The 18,356-nt window shown below is 37.6% G+C and overlaps 1 protein-coding gene across 15 annotated transcripts in view; it reads right to left on the bottom strand.

Annotated features, from left to right (window-relative positions):
• The window catches only part of LOC117963517 (ERC protein 2-like), a 262,184-nt gene that overhangs the window by 120,552 nt on the left and 123,276 nt on the right, over positions 1 to 18,356 (bottom strand). For 12 of the 15 annotated variants that reach the window (XM_058988385.1, XM_058988384.1, XM_058988387.1 and 9 more), the window contains 2 exons: positions 11,179 to 11,310; positions 53 to 213 (listed from right to left, as the gene is read on the bottom strand). In XM_058988385.1, coding sequence (XP_058844368.1) covers positions 53 to 213; positions 11,179 to 11,310 — 293 coding nt within the window. The remainder of the gene's footprint in view (positions 1 to 52; positions 214 to 11,178; positions 11,311 to 18,356) is intronic. The other 3 variants (XM_058988392.1, XM_058988393.1, XM_058988397.1) reach the window with 1 other exon arrangement.

Here is an 18,356-nt window from a genome sequence, read left to right as displayed (position 1 = left end):
CTCTTGTTAAGGCAACTTCCTGCGCAACAAAGAAATATCGAGTCACACTTACTTCATCTCCAGGATTTCTTCAAGCTGTTTTCTTCGCTCAAGCCTCAGGTTGGTGAGGTGCCCATCCTTTTCCGAGAGGGACTGCTGTGTTGAGGACAGTCGCATTTTGGTTGAGTCCAACTCCTGTCTGGTCTTTTCTAGCGTCATCATCAGCTCCTCCAGCTACAAAGTTGAACTTTGGTTAGTTAGTTAGTAAAAATGACTGAAACCCTAGCTTGAACTACAGTATGTTCAAATCGTTATGCAAGGCACACTGCTATACTGTATAAGGTGCAGAGATGTGTAAGGCAATCCCTCTTATATAACTCAATTGACAGTAATTGGGCTAGTCTATCTTATTATTCTCAGATACCTTACTATTAAGTGTTTAATAGTTATGAATGAAAAACAATACCGTATAACTACAGTATACAATTACTGGCTACCTTCTTTAAATTACAATTTCACTTGTGAATAAGATGCATTTATTAATTTTATTTTTAATAATAATTTGTCCCAAGGACTGCATGAGTGTTTGAAAGTGTATTGTGATGCCAAAATAGGTGCTAAAAAAATTACAATAAAAAAAAACCTTTTATGTGCATAACTATAAATACTTATAGTAAAAACATTCCCTAACAGACAGACCTGGAATATATATATATATATATATATATATATATATATATATATATATATATATATATATATATATATATATATATATATATACACACACACACACATATATACATATACACAAACACACGAACACTTTTTTATTTGTTGTTAACAGTTTTTTTATTTTTTTTTAAAAAGGAATAATGCATCCAATAAACAATTCTGAAATTCAATTTAGAGGTTTAGAAGCAGTCCTAAATACCTTTCTTTATTCATGTTAGAATTGCAGTTTACCAATGCTTTGAGAATTGTACCCTTTTAGCTCGGAATGTTACCCTTTAAAATCGGTAGTTCCATCAGCTTCCGTTCCCCAGGTCTCAACCACAGTTGCATACAAACCTGTTAACAATCTGTCTGCACTGTACTTGACAAGGTTACTTAAACTCACTAACACTTGATATAGACTGAGGGATGAGAAAGCCGGGGTCATTTCAAACAGACTATCCAAAACTGCAAGTCTGCGTTCTCTCTTAAACTTTACAGTATATACTGCAGCTGAAACACACTACAACAAGGAACCAACTTAGGCAATAGAATACTGAACAAAACAGTATGTGTTTGTATACAGTGTGTTTGTTTGAATGCGTTCTAAAAGACACATAGTGTAGCATTACCTATAGGTGGTTTCTGTGAACAGTTTAGTGCACTGACGAATCTAAGAATAAAACAAACTGAACTGGCAAACAGCAGGTAGCAGTATTTGACAAATGTGCTTTTCCTGCCTAATGATACCAGTTGCGTTAAAAGTCAACTAGAAGGGATGGCGGTTTTTCAAGTGTCTTTCCTGTATGTCATGTCAAGACGGGTCATCCTCCTTTGAGGCACATTCACACGATTAATCTGACGGCTCATCGGAGACCTTTCAACACACACACGCTGACAGGAGCAAACAACAGAACAGCTCATGCTTTACTCAAGCCCCAGCCTCGCCCACCGCAGGTCAATACCGAGGAATGGAAATTACTCTAATGGGTGACAAGCGCGTAAAATGTCCCCAAATACAACAAAAAAAGAAACTGAACATACAGTACAAAAATAGAGGGGGGGGGGGGGGGGGGGGTTAATTCATTGAGAATTGTTCTGTAAAAACAAGGGATGCATTTTCAAAACCTGATTCCACTATAATAATTTTTAAAAAGTAAATGTTAGGAAATTGTGCCCTATAATTATCAAGCCGTTGATTCTCATAAGAACAAAACAGCTGACAACTTAAATATTTCTCACATCCCTCTGAGAGCCATATCAACTTGGTACTTCCTATGTTTGTTTTGAAAATGTGTTTCATTTCGTCTCACATGGACTGTAACTCAGACAACAGCTAAACCTGGCTACCTTCTCCTTTATTTTTTTGGTTCGGGTGTGTGGGTGTGGGAGATTTTCAATGATCTTTCGTCTTGGTGTTGACGTACAAAACTTCCTAACCAGTGTAAAAATAAAGAGAAGTTAATGTGCAAAAACGTACATCTGACAATCTGAAGGCTGTTAAATTAAACTGAACAGGAGTTCAAATGAATGACAGTTTGTTAAAATGCCCTTGAGCATTCTTAATTCCAGACTGGATCCAGCTCAACTCAAGCTAACATAATACAGCTCCAGTTTGTGGAAACAGGGGGCACATTTTTTTTCTTCTTTTTTTTGTTCACGTATGACACATTCGTGCGTAAAGACAAGGCTTTGACTCCTTTCCAACAGTCAATGTCATTATTAGCAATATTATCCTTAAATGTTCAACAGCGAACAATAAAACAGCAATACTGCCATGTAGAACAGATAACTCATTTGTCTCACTTGCACACAAGTGAATGAAACTCATTGTAAAGTCGAGTATCATTAAATATGATTAACATTTTTAGGTTACAAAGTACTTAACCCTTAAGAAAATGCAAGCCGCTTTTAAGCACCGCCTTTGTTAAACTAATAAGATCTATAGATTAATAGAGGTATTTGTAAAATTCTCCAGTTTCAGATATAGATTATAAATACAGTAAATACACAATACATAAAAAAGGAATAATCTTAAGGAATTTCCCAACATGCTGTGTGTGTTCTTGTCCCACCATTGCATAGGATTTAAATGGATTTAAAGTGTGCAGCTGAATTTTTCAGCATTTCACTGCATGTTGAATGGTTGTCTTAAAGTGTACCCCGTCTGCTTACACCTGCGCGTGACACTGCAGCCAAACGAACCCTCGGCCCCCTCAATATCTTCTGCATGTTTTATATCTCCTGCAAGCTACTGGTATTTAACGTAGGAATTTAATAACAAAATCAACTTGATATGGTTCCCTTTTTAGTTTATAATATGGAAGGCTACCTAACATGGATTTTTATTTATAAATATCTTCCTCACAGGCAAATCCCTAGTCTTGCTGTAACTGATTGAGGAAAAAAAAAACATAATGTACTATCAGACTGTCAGATTTCAGTTTTATAGTGTAAAAAGACATTTGGCACAATTAATTGCTCTCATTTAGACTAATATTTATGAGTTTGTGAATAGAGGCCAAAACTTTCACATTTATAGCTTTTCTTGGCTACTTAATTTATGTGTGTCAGGCTTCTTTTTTATAATGTTAATATAAAACAAGTGCATGAGAAAAAAAAAGAGAAAGACTTTGATTACAATTCACTTTTAAACAATGTTAGGAGTGCCTTAAGAAATGGAAAAACATTTTTTAGGGAACTTTCTGTAACTATTGTACCATCTACAGTATGCACGCGCTGTTTGATAGTCAGAATTCAAAGTCTTAAGACTGAAAACGATTAGACTGGGTGTTAAGTACCTGACCCTCCTTAGTGCCCAACATGAAATGAAAAAGCATATATATATATATATATATATATTATATATTTATATATACAGTACTGTGCAAAAGTTTTAGGCAGGTGTGAAAAAATGCTGTAAAGTAAGAATGCTTTCAAAAATAGACATGTTAATAGATTATATTTATCAATTAACTAAATGCAAAGTGAGTGAACAGAAGAAAAATCTACATCAAATCCATATTTGGTGTGACCACCCTTTGCCTTCAAAACAGCATCAATTCTTCTAGGTACACTTGCACAAAGTCAGGGATTTTGTAGGCATATAGTCAGGTGTATGATTAAACGATTATACCAAACAGGTGCTAATGATCATCAATTCAATATGTAGGTTGAAACACAATCATTAACTGAAACAGAAACAGCTGTGTAGGAGGAATAAAACTGGGTGAGGAACAGCCAAACTCAGCTAACAAGGTGAGGTTGCTGAAGACAGTTTACTGTCAAAAGTCATACACCATGGCAAAACTGAGCACAGCAACAAGACACAAGGTAGTTATACTGCATCAGCAAGGTCTCTCCCAGGCAGAAATTTCAAGGCAGACAGGGGTTTCCAGATGTGCTGTCCAAGCTCTTTTGAAGAAGCACAAAGAAACGGGCAACGTTGAGGACCGTAGACGCAGTGGTCGGCCAAGGAAACTTACTGCAGCAGATGAAAGACACATCATGCTTACTTCCCTTCGCAATCGGAAGATGTCCAGCAGTGCCATCAGCTCAGAATTGGCAGAAAACAGTGGGACCCTGGTACACCCATCTACTGTCCGGAGAAGTCTGGTCAGAAGTGGCCTTCATTGAAGACTTGCGGCCAAAAAGCCATACCTCCAACGTGGAAACAAGGCCAAGCGACTCAACTATGCACGAAAACACAGGAACTGGGGTGCAGAAAAATGGCAGCAGGTGCTCTGGACTGATGAGTCAAAATTTGAAATATTTGGCTGTAGCAGAAGGCAGTTTGTTCGCCGAAGGGCTGGAGAGCGGTACACAAATGAGTGTCTGCAGGCAACATTGAAGCATGGCGGAGGTTCCTTGCAAGTTTGGGGCTGCATTTCTGCAAATGGAGTTGGGGATTTGGTCAGAATTAATGGTCTCCTCAATGCTGAGATACTTATCCATCATGCAGTACCATCAGGGAGGCATCTGATTGGCCCCAAATTTATTCTGCAACATGACAACGACCCCAAACATACAGCGAAAGTCATTAAGAACTATCTTCAGCGTAAAGAAGAACAAGGAGTCCTGGAAGTGATGGTATGGCCCCCACAGAGCCCTGATCTCAACATCATCGAGTCTGTCTGGGATTACATGAAGAGAGAGAAGCAACTGAGGCTGCCTAAATCCACAGAAGAACTGTGGTTAGTTCTCCAAGATGTTTGGGCCAACCTACCTGCCGAGTTCCTTCGAAAACTGTGTGCAAGTGTACCTAGAAGAATTGATGCTGTTTTGAAGGCAAAGGGTGGTCACACCAAATATTGATTTGATTTAGATTTTTCTTCTGTTCACTCACTTTGCATTGTGTTAATTGATAAATATAAACTATTAACATGTCTATTTTTGAAAGCATTCTTACTTTACAGCATTTTTTCACACCTGCCTAAAACTTTTGCACAGTACTATATATATATATATAGAGAGAGAGAGAGAGAGAGAGAGAGAGAGAGAGAGAGAGAGAGAGAGAGAGAGAGAGAGAGAGAGAGAGAGAGAGAGAGAGAGAGAGAGAGAGATTACAGTCTGCATACCCTGGCCATTGCTTGAATTAGAATCACATAATTAACAATGCATACATTAGCAAAGCCTATGTCCATTAACCAGATAATCACATTATCCTGTGCATGCCAATTCAGTTGGACTTCAGAAATCCTTTACTGTATGTAATACCGTTGTGAACTATTACACCAGTACTAATACTCCCTTGTCTGCTCTGGTTCAGTGCTGCTTCAAAGACTTGGTTCAAACAAGCGGTCAGTTCTTACTTTAAAAAAAGAACGACTACTTAATAAGCTGATGTGAAAGCTCAGCACCAGGGTGTAAATATGATTGATTTATTATTTCTTCACAGTATTGACTCTAAAGTGACTACCCTTTTTCAGTGTTACATTGTACTTCTCATTGGGACCATTCTAACACCCAATCATTCAGTCTGAAGTAAAAAATATAGGTAAGTAGGGACCTGATTTTTCAAAACTTGGTAGCCTAGGAGAGTAATGTTTAAATGTTTACAGCAGGGACTCCATTTAAAATTCTTAAAAGGGGCATGAGGCTGTGTCAAACCGTATGGATGTGTTACTTGTCTTTGTAAAAAAGATGAATATATTTGCATCAGAACTTCTCAGGTCCAAGATCAGTGCTCATCAGGGTCTGAGAAAGCAGCCGTTGAGAATTACAGTTCATATTTCTAAGTTAATGTTTCTGAAAAATTGGACTGTGTGTGTCGGAAAAACCCAACCTTGAACCCTGGCTATTCATTACACAGTTTTGAAAACCAAAGCCTCCTGGGGACTGAAAGGCGAGCTAGGAGAGCTGCAGCTCATAGTTCTAGCTCAGCAGCAATGACCCCTCAGTGTCGGAGGGTCATGTGCTTGCATCTCGATACTGCAGCCCTTTTGGGAACACGAGTCTAAGGGCCAAAGCAGCAGCCTCCCCTGCTCAGTCACAGCAGGCATGGCTCGGCTACTCCACACTGGTGTTTCTAGAGAAGGAGTGAACCCCCTCCCCTCCACACCTCAAGCCTGCAGCTGCACCAGCTCACTTCTCCCAGGGGGGGCTGCTGCAGCACACGGAGGTTCTTTCAAGGATTGGATTAGGGATGTAAGCGTTTTCATCTTTCTTACATGACAAATTGCACAATGTCAGCACTCAATTACAAACGGTTGCTTGTGGTATGTCAATCTTCTTTAAACAAATAATTGTGGAAAATTCTTTTCAATAACTGTTTTTTTTTGTTTTGTTAAAGCTATCAATAGACTCAATGTTCCAACCCCCCCAAAAAATAGAATATCGTCTGCATGTAAACTTTGTCAGACAATAATATATTTTGAAGTCTTATTTGCATTATTTTGCTGAACTACAATTATAGACTTCAAATGTTGTTAAGTTGTTTTAAACAATATATACAAAAATATATTGGTCTAAAAATATTTGTACTAAATAATTAAGACAAAACTTATAAACACAAGCTCAGGCTCCCTTTTCTGGCTTTATGAACTGTTAGTCAGATAATGAAAACATCTGTAAGTTATGTTTGGCCAGGAAGCCGAAACTGTGCTGTGAAATAGAGCAGCAGCGGCAAGATATAAACTCTGCGTTTGAAGCCTTAAATCCCCCTCCACTCGAACTGTCATGCTTTAGCGAAGTGAAAGGCACCTGGTTCCTGGAGCAGGTAAAGAAATACTGGCATAGGAAATGATGTTTGATTTTGATCGAGTCATGTTGCCAGAGCCCATGAAACAGCTGCAAGACTGAGTACCTGCCCGGGGGCTAAAGACTGTATTTCCCTCATCACCCAAGCACGTGTATTCGCGGATGTATCAAGGTATCAGGTAGGTATCAAGCCTCAATGGGATACTGAACCGTCATGATGATGGAGTGCGCGCCATACCTTTCCTAATAACAGCTTGACGCTTTCTACTGCTGTACATCTGCAATACAGGATATGGCATTGTCAAGCACCTCTTTTTTTTTTGTCTTCACTGGATTTACAGCAGTGAGGCAGAAGTATAAACAGAGGTGGCAGAGCTTGAGGGGCCTGACATTGCAAAAAATTAATTCAAATGCTTCCTGCCTTGGCTTCAAATCAGTGCCTCTGAATATGAAACAGGAGAAGGCAGGCAGCCGCGACAGTCGCACGGTAACTGGCACATGAAGGTAATTTAACTCTGTCAAATTTTATTTTATTTTTATTTTTTTTTACACTGCATATGATTTGCTAATGTCTACCGTTAACATGAACTAAAACAATAATAACCCTACCTCTATAATTAAGCCAGATTCAATGAAAGTATGTTGCTTGCTAATTTCTGAGAAGTCGGAGGATAACTAAATACACTTTTAAACTTGATTTTTAATCCGCCAGTTTACATTTTCTCATGTACGTGCAGTGGCATGCAGTTCTGTGATTGCGTTTATAACTAGAACAATATTGAAATGTGGGGCCAGTAGAGTTGAAAGGTCTCTGAATCATGTGATTCATTTGGATCTCCCAATCACAAAGAGAGTTTTGCTAAATGCATGTAATTAAATAATGAGACAAACATGTAACTACATAATGTGGTTCCTTTGCAAATGCTGTGTCACTTTTAAACCTTTTTTCATCATTTTTTTTTTTTAAAAGGACACTGTTGTTACATTTTAAAATTACAATCTTACTGCTTCCCAGCATTCTATAATGACTGCTGAAGCAACAAGGAGGAATAATACTAATAAGTACCCATATATTTTTGTAAATGGAATGTTTGGCATTACTACAGTATTGTTTTTTTCCATTTAAACCATACGTCTCTTGTTGTATTTCTTCAACAAGACAGTTTGAGCTTTACTTTCACCAGAACCCAATCATTCCAAATATCACCTGACTGAAGACTCAACAGATAAAGATATGGCTATGCTATGGGTTAAAAAGAAAAACAGAAATTGCGTACAAAATGGAAAACAACTGCTGCATTTTAATTACAGGTGTACCTGTCTAGCCAGCTGAACAGAAGTCTAAATTGATGCCTCTGTTTTGTTTGTTAAAATATATGTCTGGTCTACACTGAAACCCAAGCTTGAAGAGACATGAGTGCAAATTTAAGCACAATAAAAGTATACACAGCAGACACTGTAACCACTAAAACTGCACCATGCTTACTTTCAAATTTTAGTACGTGCATCTTTTAAAATACAACCAAGAGGTGTTGATACAGATCTCTTCAAAACAACCTTTTGAAAATTCTCTTACAGTAATGCTCCAAAGAGAAAAAAACAAAACAAAACATGCAAGGCACAGAGACAAGGCAACTGCAACAGAAGCAAAAGACAAAAAAAAAGTTATTATGAATGGTCAGTAGGCACTTCAGACAGATGAAGGCAGACTGGCACACAATGTGAATCTCGCCCTACAAGACAGACAGTATGTGAGATAGAGAGAAGGAAAGAGAAAGGGATAGAAAAACAGTTAGCAGATGGACAGGCGCCACGCCGGGGGACCCCCCCTTCGACCAGCATGGTTTGTATGTGTTGAATGAGTTTTCGAGACAAGCGGCCCCCGTTACGCCAAGAAATACAACTCTGTGGCAAACACAGGGAGGGGCTGAGGAGACGCATCATAGGCACACTGAGGAAACAAATACAGTGATCACTACATCCAGATCGAGAGCTGTCTGGATGCAGACATCATGTGTGTGCTGCACTGAAGCTGAATGAATGCTTTGCAAAGTGCCTAGCCCAACACAGCCTGCAGTTCAGAGCTGTTATGTATGCTCACTTTGTGCCTGTGACGTGTCATTACTGCTCCTCCCTGCATTAAGAGTACACCACCCTCCAACACCCCAATCCCTGTTGGAGGGGATGGGAAGTCCCCAGTTAGAAGCATCATAGTGGTTTTACAAGCTGTGCTTCAGATGGATAGGAGCTGAAATTGCAGCTGTGCTTGTCTTTGCTATTCTAAGGTGAAGGAATGTGTTGTGCTGCTGAAGTCATGCAACCACACCGTAGCAGAAGCAGGTGCCTAGAAACAGGAAACGCATGGTTTAGTAGTAGAGAGAATAAAAAAAAGAAAAGAAAATGTAAGCAGAAAGACAAAAGAGATTTCAGTGCGTTGACAGCAGAGACGCAGATGTGATGTGGGAGACAGCTGAATTGTGGCAGATAGCGTGACGATTTTCTGCAACCATTTATACTGCAGGTCTGAAGCTCATGTATCAGTTATTGTTAATTTAGTAATGCAGTGGATTCAATCAAGAAACACAAAGACTATGATGTACGGCAATGGCCACAAGTTTTGCATCACCTAGAATTTTAGGATTGAGCCATAATAAAATAAAAAATAAAAAAATGACTATATGAACACCATTTAGATCTTTTATTTAACATAATTTAATCAAAGAAACTGCAAAATGATATTGCAAAAGTCTAGTAGTAGTACAGTAGATTTAGAAATGTCAGTTTTTAGTTAAGTATATGGGAAAACTACAAAGCAGTATGTAATTCAATACGTTAACGTATCATTAGTCAGCAGGTTTCACTCGACTTTATGAAGCAAAATTAGTTCTTTCTATAGAGGGGGATGCAACACTTTTGGCCATAGCTGTAGACTCAATGTCAAGGCTTATGAAGCACTGTTAACGCTAAAATGAGCTCAGGGATTTGGGTTGATTTGGGTTAATGGTACCTCAGTGTGGTACATATAGACTGATACACGGTCAGGACCTTGCAGCAGTTGTCTTAATAATTAGGTTTGCCTGGCTTATCTTCCTGGCTCCACCCTCTCCAGTGAGTGAAGCCGGGCTAAGAGATCCATAGATTGAGAAAGCACAGGACATGAAAGAACTTTCAATATGAGGCATCTGTCAGAGATCACTCACTGGCTTTATGATGGATGACAAAGACGGTGATAGGAAAGGAAAGCTTTTCATGGGAGCACCTGCAGGCATTGTGATTCCATGGGCAGGAACTTAAGGAATTATAGAAAGAAAAGAAAAGCCCAGCAAAAATAATAATATAATAAAAGGAATATGTGTAGAATTGAAATGAAATAAACTTTAGCCTAAAAAAGGAAACCCAACTGGGGAATAACAAACAAGCCACAACAAAACAGTTTTATCAGTACGATGTTTAAAAAAAAAAAAAAAAGAAAAAAAGAAAAAAAAAATAATACTTTGAGTATGAGAAAATTAGTGGACCATACAAATAAATCTCCTCCCACAGAGATAATATTGTATCAGCTCTGAATGTTCCTGGTTAAATCATTTCAATAATACATATTTGGGGTGTAACAGTACAATTTTGTGATGGTTGGGTTTAATATATATATATATTTTTTTCACTTCAATTCAGATAGTCAGCCCATTTTCAGTGGATGTTTTAACTGACTCCACTTGCGTGCTTGGTAAGTACTGTAGCATGTGAATAAGGTTACAGGTAGCAGTACAAGGCATATTACCACGGTCTATGCAGGCCTGTTTTTATATGTAGTTTTACAAAGCTAGATAACTGACGATGTGTATGTGTTCCTGAATACGACTCGGAAATAACGCTTTGTGTAAACTGACTTCATCAACATAAAAAAAATTATATATTATATATATATATATATATATATATATATATATATATATATATATATATATATATATATATATATATATATATATATATATATATATATATATATATATATATATATATATATATATATATATATAATGTATACTTCACTTCATTTTTAAGGTAATACAGTACCTGGGTCAAAGTTATCCTTACTTTAGAATAAAAGTGCTTTCAAAAAACCAAGAAAACCGGGCTCCAAATTAAACAAAATGTAAATGCAGGGTAGGATTCGGGGCCCTAAATACGGTACAAGGGCAGAATGCAGGGGGGTGGGGGGGCATCATAAATGGCCAGTGAATGTCTGTCACAGTGAGGTGAAAGTTCAAGTTCTCTCATGCAGACCTGTTTCTCAGCAGCAGAGCGAGCAGCCTCTTCCTGGGCAAGGACCAGCTCTCTCTCCGCAGTGATGTGCACGCTCTCACGCAGGGCCTTCTCCAGCTCCTCCACCCGGTCTGATCTCTCACGCATCGAGTCCTGGAGGGGGGGAGGAAAGGCAGCACAACTCTGCAGTGTTACTCTGAGGAGGAGGAGGAGGAGGAGGTGGAGGCAAACAGAAAGAAAACTGTACAACTCATAATAATAAAAATAATAATAATATGCAATCTATACATGTACGGGATATGCAGGGAATTAAAGAACAGTATGCTTTTTTAATGGATAATTGACTCCCCTGATATTCAGCTGGTAGTCGTAGTTATGATCACAGCCAATGCACATGTAACATTCTGCAATAATCTCCAGTAATTTGGAATTGTACAGTAATGTTATAACAGCCTTTGAGCTCAATTAGCTGGCTGAGTCAGTGCTGAGTCAGTGATTGAAGTTGCCCTTATAGAAGTTTACTATGGTATTTTTGCAACTTTCCCATGCTTTTCCCCAATGTTTATACTATGTATTTACCATAGTTTACCCTGGATTGCCATGTTTATTAATATACTTTACCATACCTTGCAATTCTTACATTGCTCAGCTATGCTTTAAGTATGATTTATTACACTTTGCTAAGCTTTTACTACGGTAAGTTTTTATTAAGGTAGGATTGCTGATTTGCGAGTGAGTAGTGATATTACATTAAAATGCAGGGTCATCACCTTTCTTATAGGAAGCAGATTGCTACATTAAGACCAAAAAGTTCCCCAAATGAGTGAATCTCACTCATGTCTGCAGTGACATGTCTGCAGTGGTAAGAATCAGTTATTTACTAACTTGATAAACAGTGTTGAAATGCCTACACTGTAGATCAAAACTGTATGAGAAAGAAAGAGGGCTACTGTACAGCAAGCAGATGCTAGAATAAGAAATATTAAAATTCAGATAATACAGTATATGGGGAATTAAAAATTAGCAGCAAGTGAAGGTTTTAAATGTTATGTTTTGTGTGCGTCCACATCCTGCAGTAAAAAAAAAAAAAAACAGCTGTGAATGCTATAGTATCAACACAGCATGACTGTGGTCTTCAGTAAACTATTGCCCTGAAACCACAGTTATCATTGGGCCATTCCAATATGTCACTTGTGACTTAAACGAATATGTCGTCATAGTAAATTGAATAAACCAAAGAAAATGAAGGAATAGGCGATTAGCGGAGGTTCTAAACTAGGAAATAAAGTCATATTTTGAATGGAATGTGATTCAGAGGGAGATGGAAAGTCCTACTCAGCCAATATTTAGTTCCAATAATTGTTTTTCTATCAACAGTACTTTGGCAGGAAGAACTCTAAATATATCTAGATAGAGAAAACTCGAATGCATGTATATTTTGGCCATTCACGTAAATTCAGCATCACCAATTTACGACATTACATTCTGGTGCGTAGTTTGTTGTGTCATCTGTTCGCGCTTTTCCTTGAGGGAGAAAAAAACAAAACAAAAATACATTTAAAGTTTTAGTTAGGCCTGGGCACAACAAAGTATGTGGCCTTTTACACTACAACTTGTATGTTTGAACAATTTGTTTTACACAAACCTTTATTTTTCTAATCTAAAATGGAAGCTCCACGGTTCACACTATCTGCTTCAACCAGCCTGGAGATGCTGATCCAGATGCTTTTCTGACAGTAACACCAGGGATTCAAAAGCAGCTTCAGCACAGCTAAACTTTTTGCCGTGTTCCAAGTGTCCTGTATACTGTATGACTGGCAGCATTGGCCAGAAGACGAGTGCTAACACCACACATGCAATAGAATTTGTATAAATACATATCACGACATTGCGCCAAATTACAGCCGAGGTTGTGGCTTTTATCCTGGAATCTGAGTAAAAAAAAATAAAAACTGAAAGATGAGACAAATGTAAACCTGTCATGGGAAGAGGTTAATAAGGGGACCAATTCATTTCAACAGTATGGACCAGTTTGAGTTTCATTCAGGTATTTAGTAGATTAACCCTCAAGGATAACATTAATCAAAAACACTACCGTTTTAAGAATCTGTGGTTTGCTAATTTCTCAGAATGGCCCTTTCACAACGCAAAGAAAAAAAAAAAAAAAATTGCAACCAAAACAAAAACAAATCAAAGACACACAAGCTGCTCCTGCTGGTGGGTAATGACACAGGGAAGCTGTGTGCTTCATGTCCAACCTTCATAATTGAATTTGAAAGCATACCAGTAATTTAATGCACTAGAATCAACACAGTATACGTCAAACCGCCTGGGTACTGGGCAAGCAGCACCCATATGGGAAACTTGACAAGGTTAGGATTTTCGTCATTTTCCTCACCGCTAATTCAAACAGAGATCATTATTTCAGAATCATTCACCAAGCAGCAGTTCATTATTTAATAGGATGTATTATTTGTCAAAGAATACAAAAAGGGGCAAAATTCAATTAACGTTTAGCTGGGGGAAGAAAAAAAAAGCATTTTAGAAAAATCTAACTTCCAGCAGATGTGGATCACTTTTTATTTCAATTCGCCGTCGTTGACATGTTAATCAAATCGAAATAACATTGCTCAACAGTTGCATTATTACAATATTTTAAATTTCCTAAAGTGTTTTTTCAGTGCTAAAAAATTAATTGAAATTCCATAAAAATGCTTAACTGGAGTATATATTATATATATATATATATATATATATATATATATATATATATATATATATATATATATATATATATATATTTTATTTTTTCTTTAATCCTTCACATTGGGAGAAAAGTCACAACATGAGCCCAAAGAATGCCATTTTACCTAAAACAACACATACACAAAATCTTAATGTAAAACTGAAATCCCCTTTTGACAGTAAACTGCACATTCTAGTTCACGACTAACATGTACTGTGTAATTGCATACATAAACCATTAAAGCCTTAAAAACATTACAAAAAAAGAGCTGCAAATGCAATGATTATATGCATTAAATACAATACAATAAAGGCAGCCTGACAAGACAAATCCTTTAAGTCAGAGGTGTCCAATCACAGTCCTGGAGGGCCATTCCACGTATAATGAAGTACTTCAGGGTCTGGATGGAGGTTTAATTGGTTCACTTAAATACTTTAGAACAGGGTTGAAACAAAGACCAGGAGTGGAAGGGCCAACTCTGGCCAGCCCTGCTGTAGATGCTGAATATGTCCAGAGGGGGCGCCACCTGCCCAGTACATGGTCAGGATGCTGACTCTGGGACATTCTGTTGCTCTAGGTTCAACACTTCCACTCTGTTCCAGGGTTAGCATGGCAGCTGCAAGTAGATGTATTAACAACTCTTTTTGTAGCACCCAGACAATGTACAGTCATGTTGGTTGCGCCCCTTGTGGGCATGTGGAGAATTTACAGGAACGCTGTATTACTGCACTGCCAAGTTAAGATCATCCCATATTTATTTACTCAAAATGATAAGAATGGACCCTACAGAAGTTACATTCTACACCGTCTCTTTTCCATGAGCTGATTTATGGTATAGTACCTGACCTATTTACTGTAGAGTGGTTACAGATTCTGAAATCTGGATTTCAGTCAAACACACTTTTTATTTTAACAGAACAAATAAAAAACAGTCCTCTCCCATCTAGTCCATTACCAATGCTTTCCAATCTACTAGCTGTATCCCCCTATCCCCTCATATCTTCTCCCTCCTAAGCCAAACTTTAGAGTTAGTGAACTCCGCAAGGCAGACATTGTATCCCAGACCACACGGAGATCAAGTCCAGAACAGAATACCATTCCAGCTCATTTAAATGACAGATTTGGTCAGTCCTGAGGCGCTGCTGGATGAAAAATTTGAAATGATCTATACTCCCTTCAGAAACAATTTTCAGTCTTTCCATCTACTAATAACACAGCCTGAAGCTGCACTGTGCACTTTGGGCTTATGCACGTTTTTTGTTTGTTTGTTTGTTTGTTTGTTTTGTTTTAATGGAAATAAAACATTTATAACATTAACATGTACTGTGTCAACTTTGCCTGACTTTCAAACCTCAGAATAGCAAAAAGGCATTCATTCTTCGTAAGTTTCGTCATTTTTTTTGTTTCATAAATTCAATATACACTGTACTATTATTATTATTGTGGCTTTAATGTTTATCACTGTTCTTATCTCTCTTCCTGTTCCTGTCTCTATTTGTATTGTTGTAGCTACTACATTATGAAACATATGTGTTATTATTAGTAGTAGTAGTATTATTATTATTAGTAGTAGTATCATCATTATTATTTTTAGTTTTTTGTTGTTGTTTAAGTTAAAGATTCATTAAATTAATAAATATAGTTTTTTAGACAATTGTTCATATACATAAGTGATATTTCATTTTACCAACAGTAAAATGCATGGATGTTTTTTTGCACACTGTTAATCTTCCTGTTAAATTTTAAATACCCATGCTAACAAAACTGTAGATATCAATACTTCTCCTATTGGAGCAAAACATGCGAACACTAACAGACCAGTAATATCTAAACTGCTACCAGGCTATTATTAATAATAATGAACACTGTGTTCTTGATGTATTTCCTTACACCGGACCCCATCAATACCTCGATCTTCTTTTCTAAAGCAATGCGACATCCTCCTGCAGATTTTCAGACAGCTGATTAAACCACCTTCAAGTCTCCCGGAACGCCTGATTAAAGGATGCGTAAAGTTCTTAAAGCATTGTGTTTCATTTAGAGAAAAAAAAAAAGAAAGGAATTATCTCTTTTTCAGTTTTTCTTGGCGAATCGCATCATTTTGAAAGGGTTAATTCTGACCTTTTGTAATTGTTTTTTCTCCCTGAGGTCTTTTGGCTCTCAATTTACCTTCCTCCCCACTTCGGTTCTTCATAATGTAGCCAACTATGTGGAGTGAAAATGGATTTTCTTTCCAGTTGGAGTGTTTTCTACCTGCATATGATGAAGCTAAGGAATGCTTCTAACTGATTCTACATGTTCGCTCTTACCTTTGTCTCCTTAATAGGCTATTACCAATGCAGATAGTATTAGTGTGTTAGTATTCTTATGTTTTGCTCCAATAAGAAAACTACTGGTACCTACAGTTGTGTTGGCATGGCTATTTAAAGACCACTGTAACTGGAAGCTTAACAGTGTGCAAAAGAACACACACACACATGCTTTATAACAGCATAATGTCTATTTTAAATACATTTCAAAAGTGAAGAGGATGCTTGTCTGCTGGTAAAATGAAATATCACTTATGTATTTAAAAAAAAAAAAAACTAAATTAATGATAACATGATAACAACATAACTTGAAACAACATGATAATAATAATACATAACGTATTTTTGTGCATTATCATAATTGGATGAATGACCTGTAAAGTTATTCACTATTGAATTTCCAGTCTGTCACATCACCTCTGGATTCCCAGTGCATGCTCTGCAGTGCACCAGGAACATTTTAATTAAAACCACGTATGGAAACATTTCTTAACAGAAACAGCATTCTGCACACTTAACCACCAAAACTAAAACAGAGGTTTCCCCATGAAATAGCTAATAATATTTTACAAGCAAGCCAGCTTCTCTGAAGGTGTGTGTGTGTGTGTGTGTCAGGGGAATTGTCTGGCTGTTAAGTAACAGAGAGTTAACATTTGGGCTATGGGAATCCACATGGGCTGCCATATTGGGCTGCTGTTTCAATGAAAATCTGCAGTCTACCATAAAGAAGTTATTGATGTTAAGCTGACATGTGACTTGATTAGCAAATGCCCTACTGCCTAACCTTTAGCAACTGTAGCCAAGTGTAAACCGCTGGTAATTATTGCTGTGTAGGGAAATTCAGATAAACTGGATTGTATTACTGTTGATTTATGTAGAATGCGATTGGTCCCCAGTGGATACTGAAGTCCCATAGGTGGACATTCCTAAATAGTTAACAGCTATTCAGAATGGTACTGTATATCATCTAATATCGTCTGTTTCTAATTGCTACTGTTAAATATATTCTTTATTATTTTTTTTTTTTTAGGCTTTAGGATGGCATACTTTGAGTGCAATGCAGCATTAACAATTTGGCAAAATGTTAATTGTTTTACTCTGAGCATGCAATACTACAAGAAATGTTGCATATAAAAAATAAATAATTAAAGATTACTTATAAATACTGGGGTTGTACTTCCAGGAAAATCTAATTTTAGACAGAATACAGAACTGAATGTTTCAGACACAGCACTGGAAGCCACTCCGTTCTCGAGACACCTCAAGCTTCATGCTCGTACGGTATTCATCAAGCAAGAGGCAACTTCCTCCTGAAAGCCGCACTTACTTACCTGTAGCTTTCCAGTCCTTGCTTTCAGGTGGATCCCTGTAACCTGCTGATAGCTAACTTGTGTCGGAGTTTCTAATGATCGCTCAATCAAGCTAGTGGACAGTGCTGAGAAACACACATCAGGTGATCACGCATACTTGTGCCTGGGCTGCAGTAATCTGTGAACCAATCATCACATGTACTTCAGTTTCCATGGTGCAGGCATTTCACATACTACATGGCAACCTGATCAGTGAAACAGTAGCCTTAATCAAAGTAAGTGGATTGTGCTAGCATGTGTGATTTTTCAACAGTATGCAAAAGGTCTGTGTATTTAATGGATTACAGGTGGGGTGTTTTTTTTTGAGGACATCTGGAGCCTGTTGTTCCCAGTCTAAATGCAGTGATTGATCAGGTGTTGTTTCTGGTTACTGCATCATGGTAGGACTGAGCTGCTTGATGTCGGAAGCAGTGGGGAAGCAGTGGCACTGTTACTTTAAAGAGCATGTAGATTCAGATCACAGAGTGGGTCTTACTGCAATTACCAACATGCTAATCAGCCAGTCGTTTTGTTAGTAAGCAACAACAGCACCATCTAATGAACACCTACTCTGTGCTGTCATCAATCCACAGCAGGTGTTCACTAGATGGTGCTGGTGCTGAGTAAAATAAAGACTGGCCTGGTCTATGGCTCACAACTAGAACAGAAGAACAGCTTCTGAACTCGGGCCAAAACAGCTTAAAAACAGACTTCTCTTGATATTAAAAAACACTATTTGAGTAATTGCAATCATTATAAAACAGTACAAAAAAAAAAAAAATTAAAAATGTAATT

Source organism: Acipenser ruthenus, chromosome 16 (assembly GCF_902713425.1).
Source record: "Acipenser ruthenus chromosome 16, fAciRut3.2 maternal haplotype, whole genome shotgun sequence".
NCBI classification, from domain to species: Eukaryota; Metazoa; Chordata; class Actinopteri; order Acipenseriformes; family Acipenseridae; genus Acipenser; species Acipenser ruthenus.
This window is presented reverse-complemented; position numbering and strand designations above follow the sequence as displayed.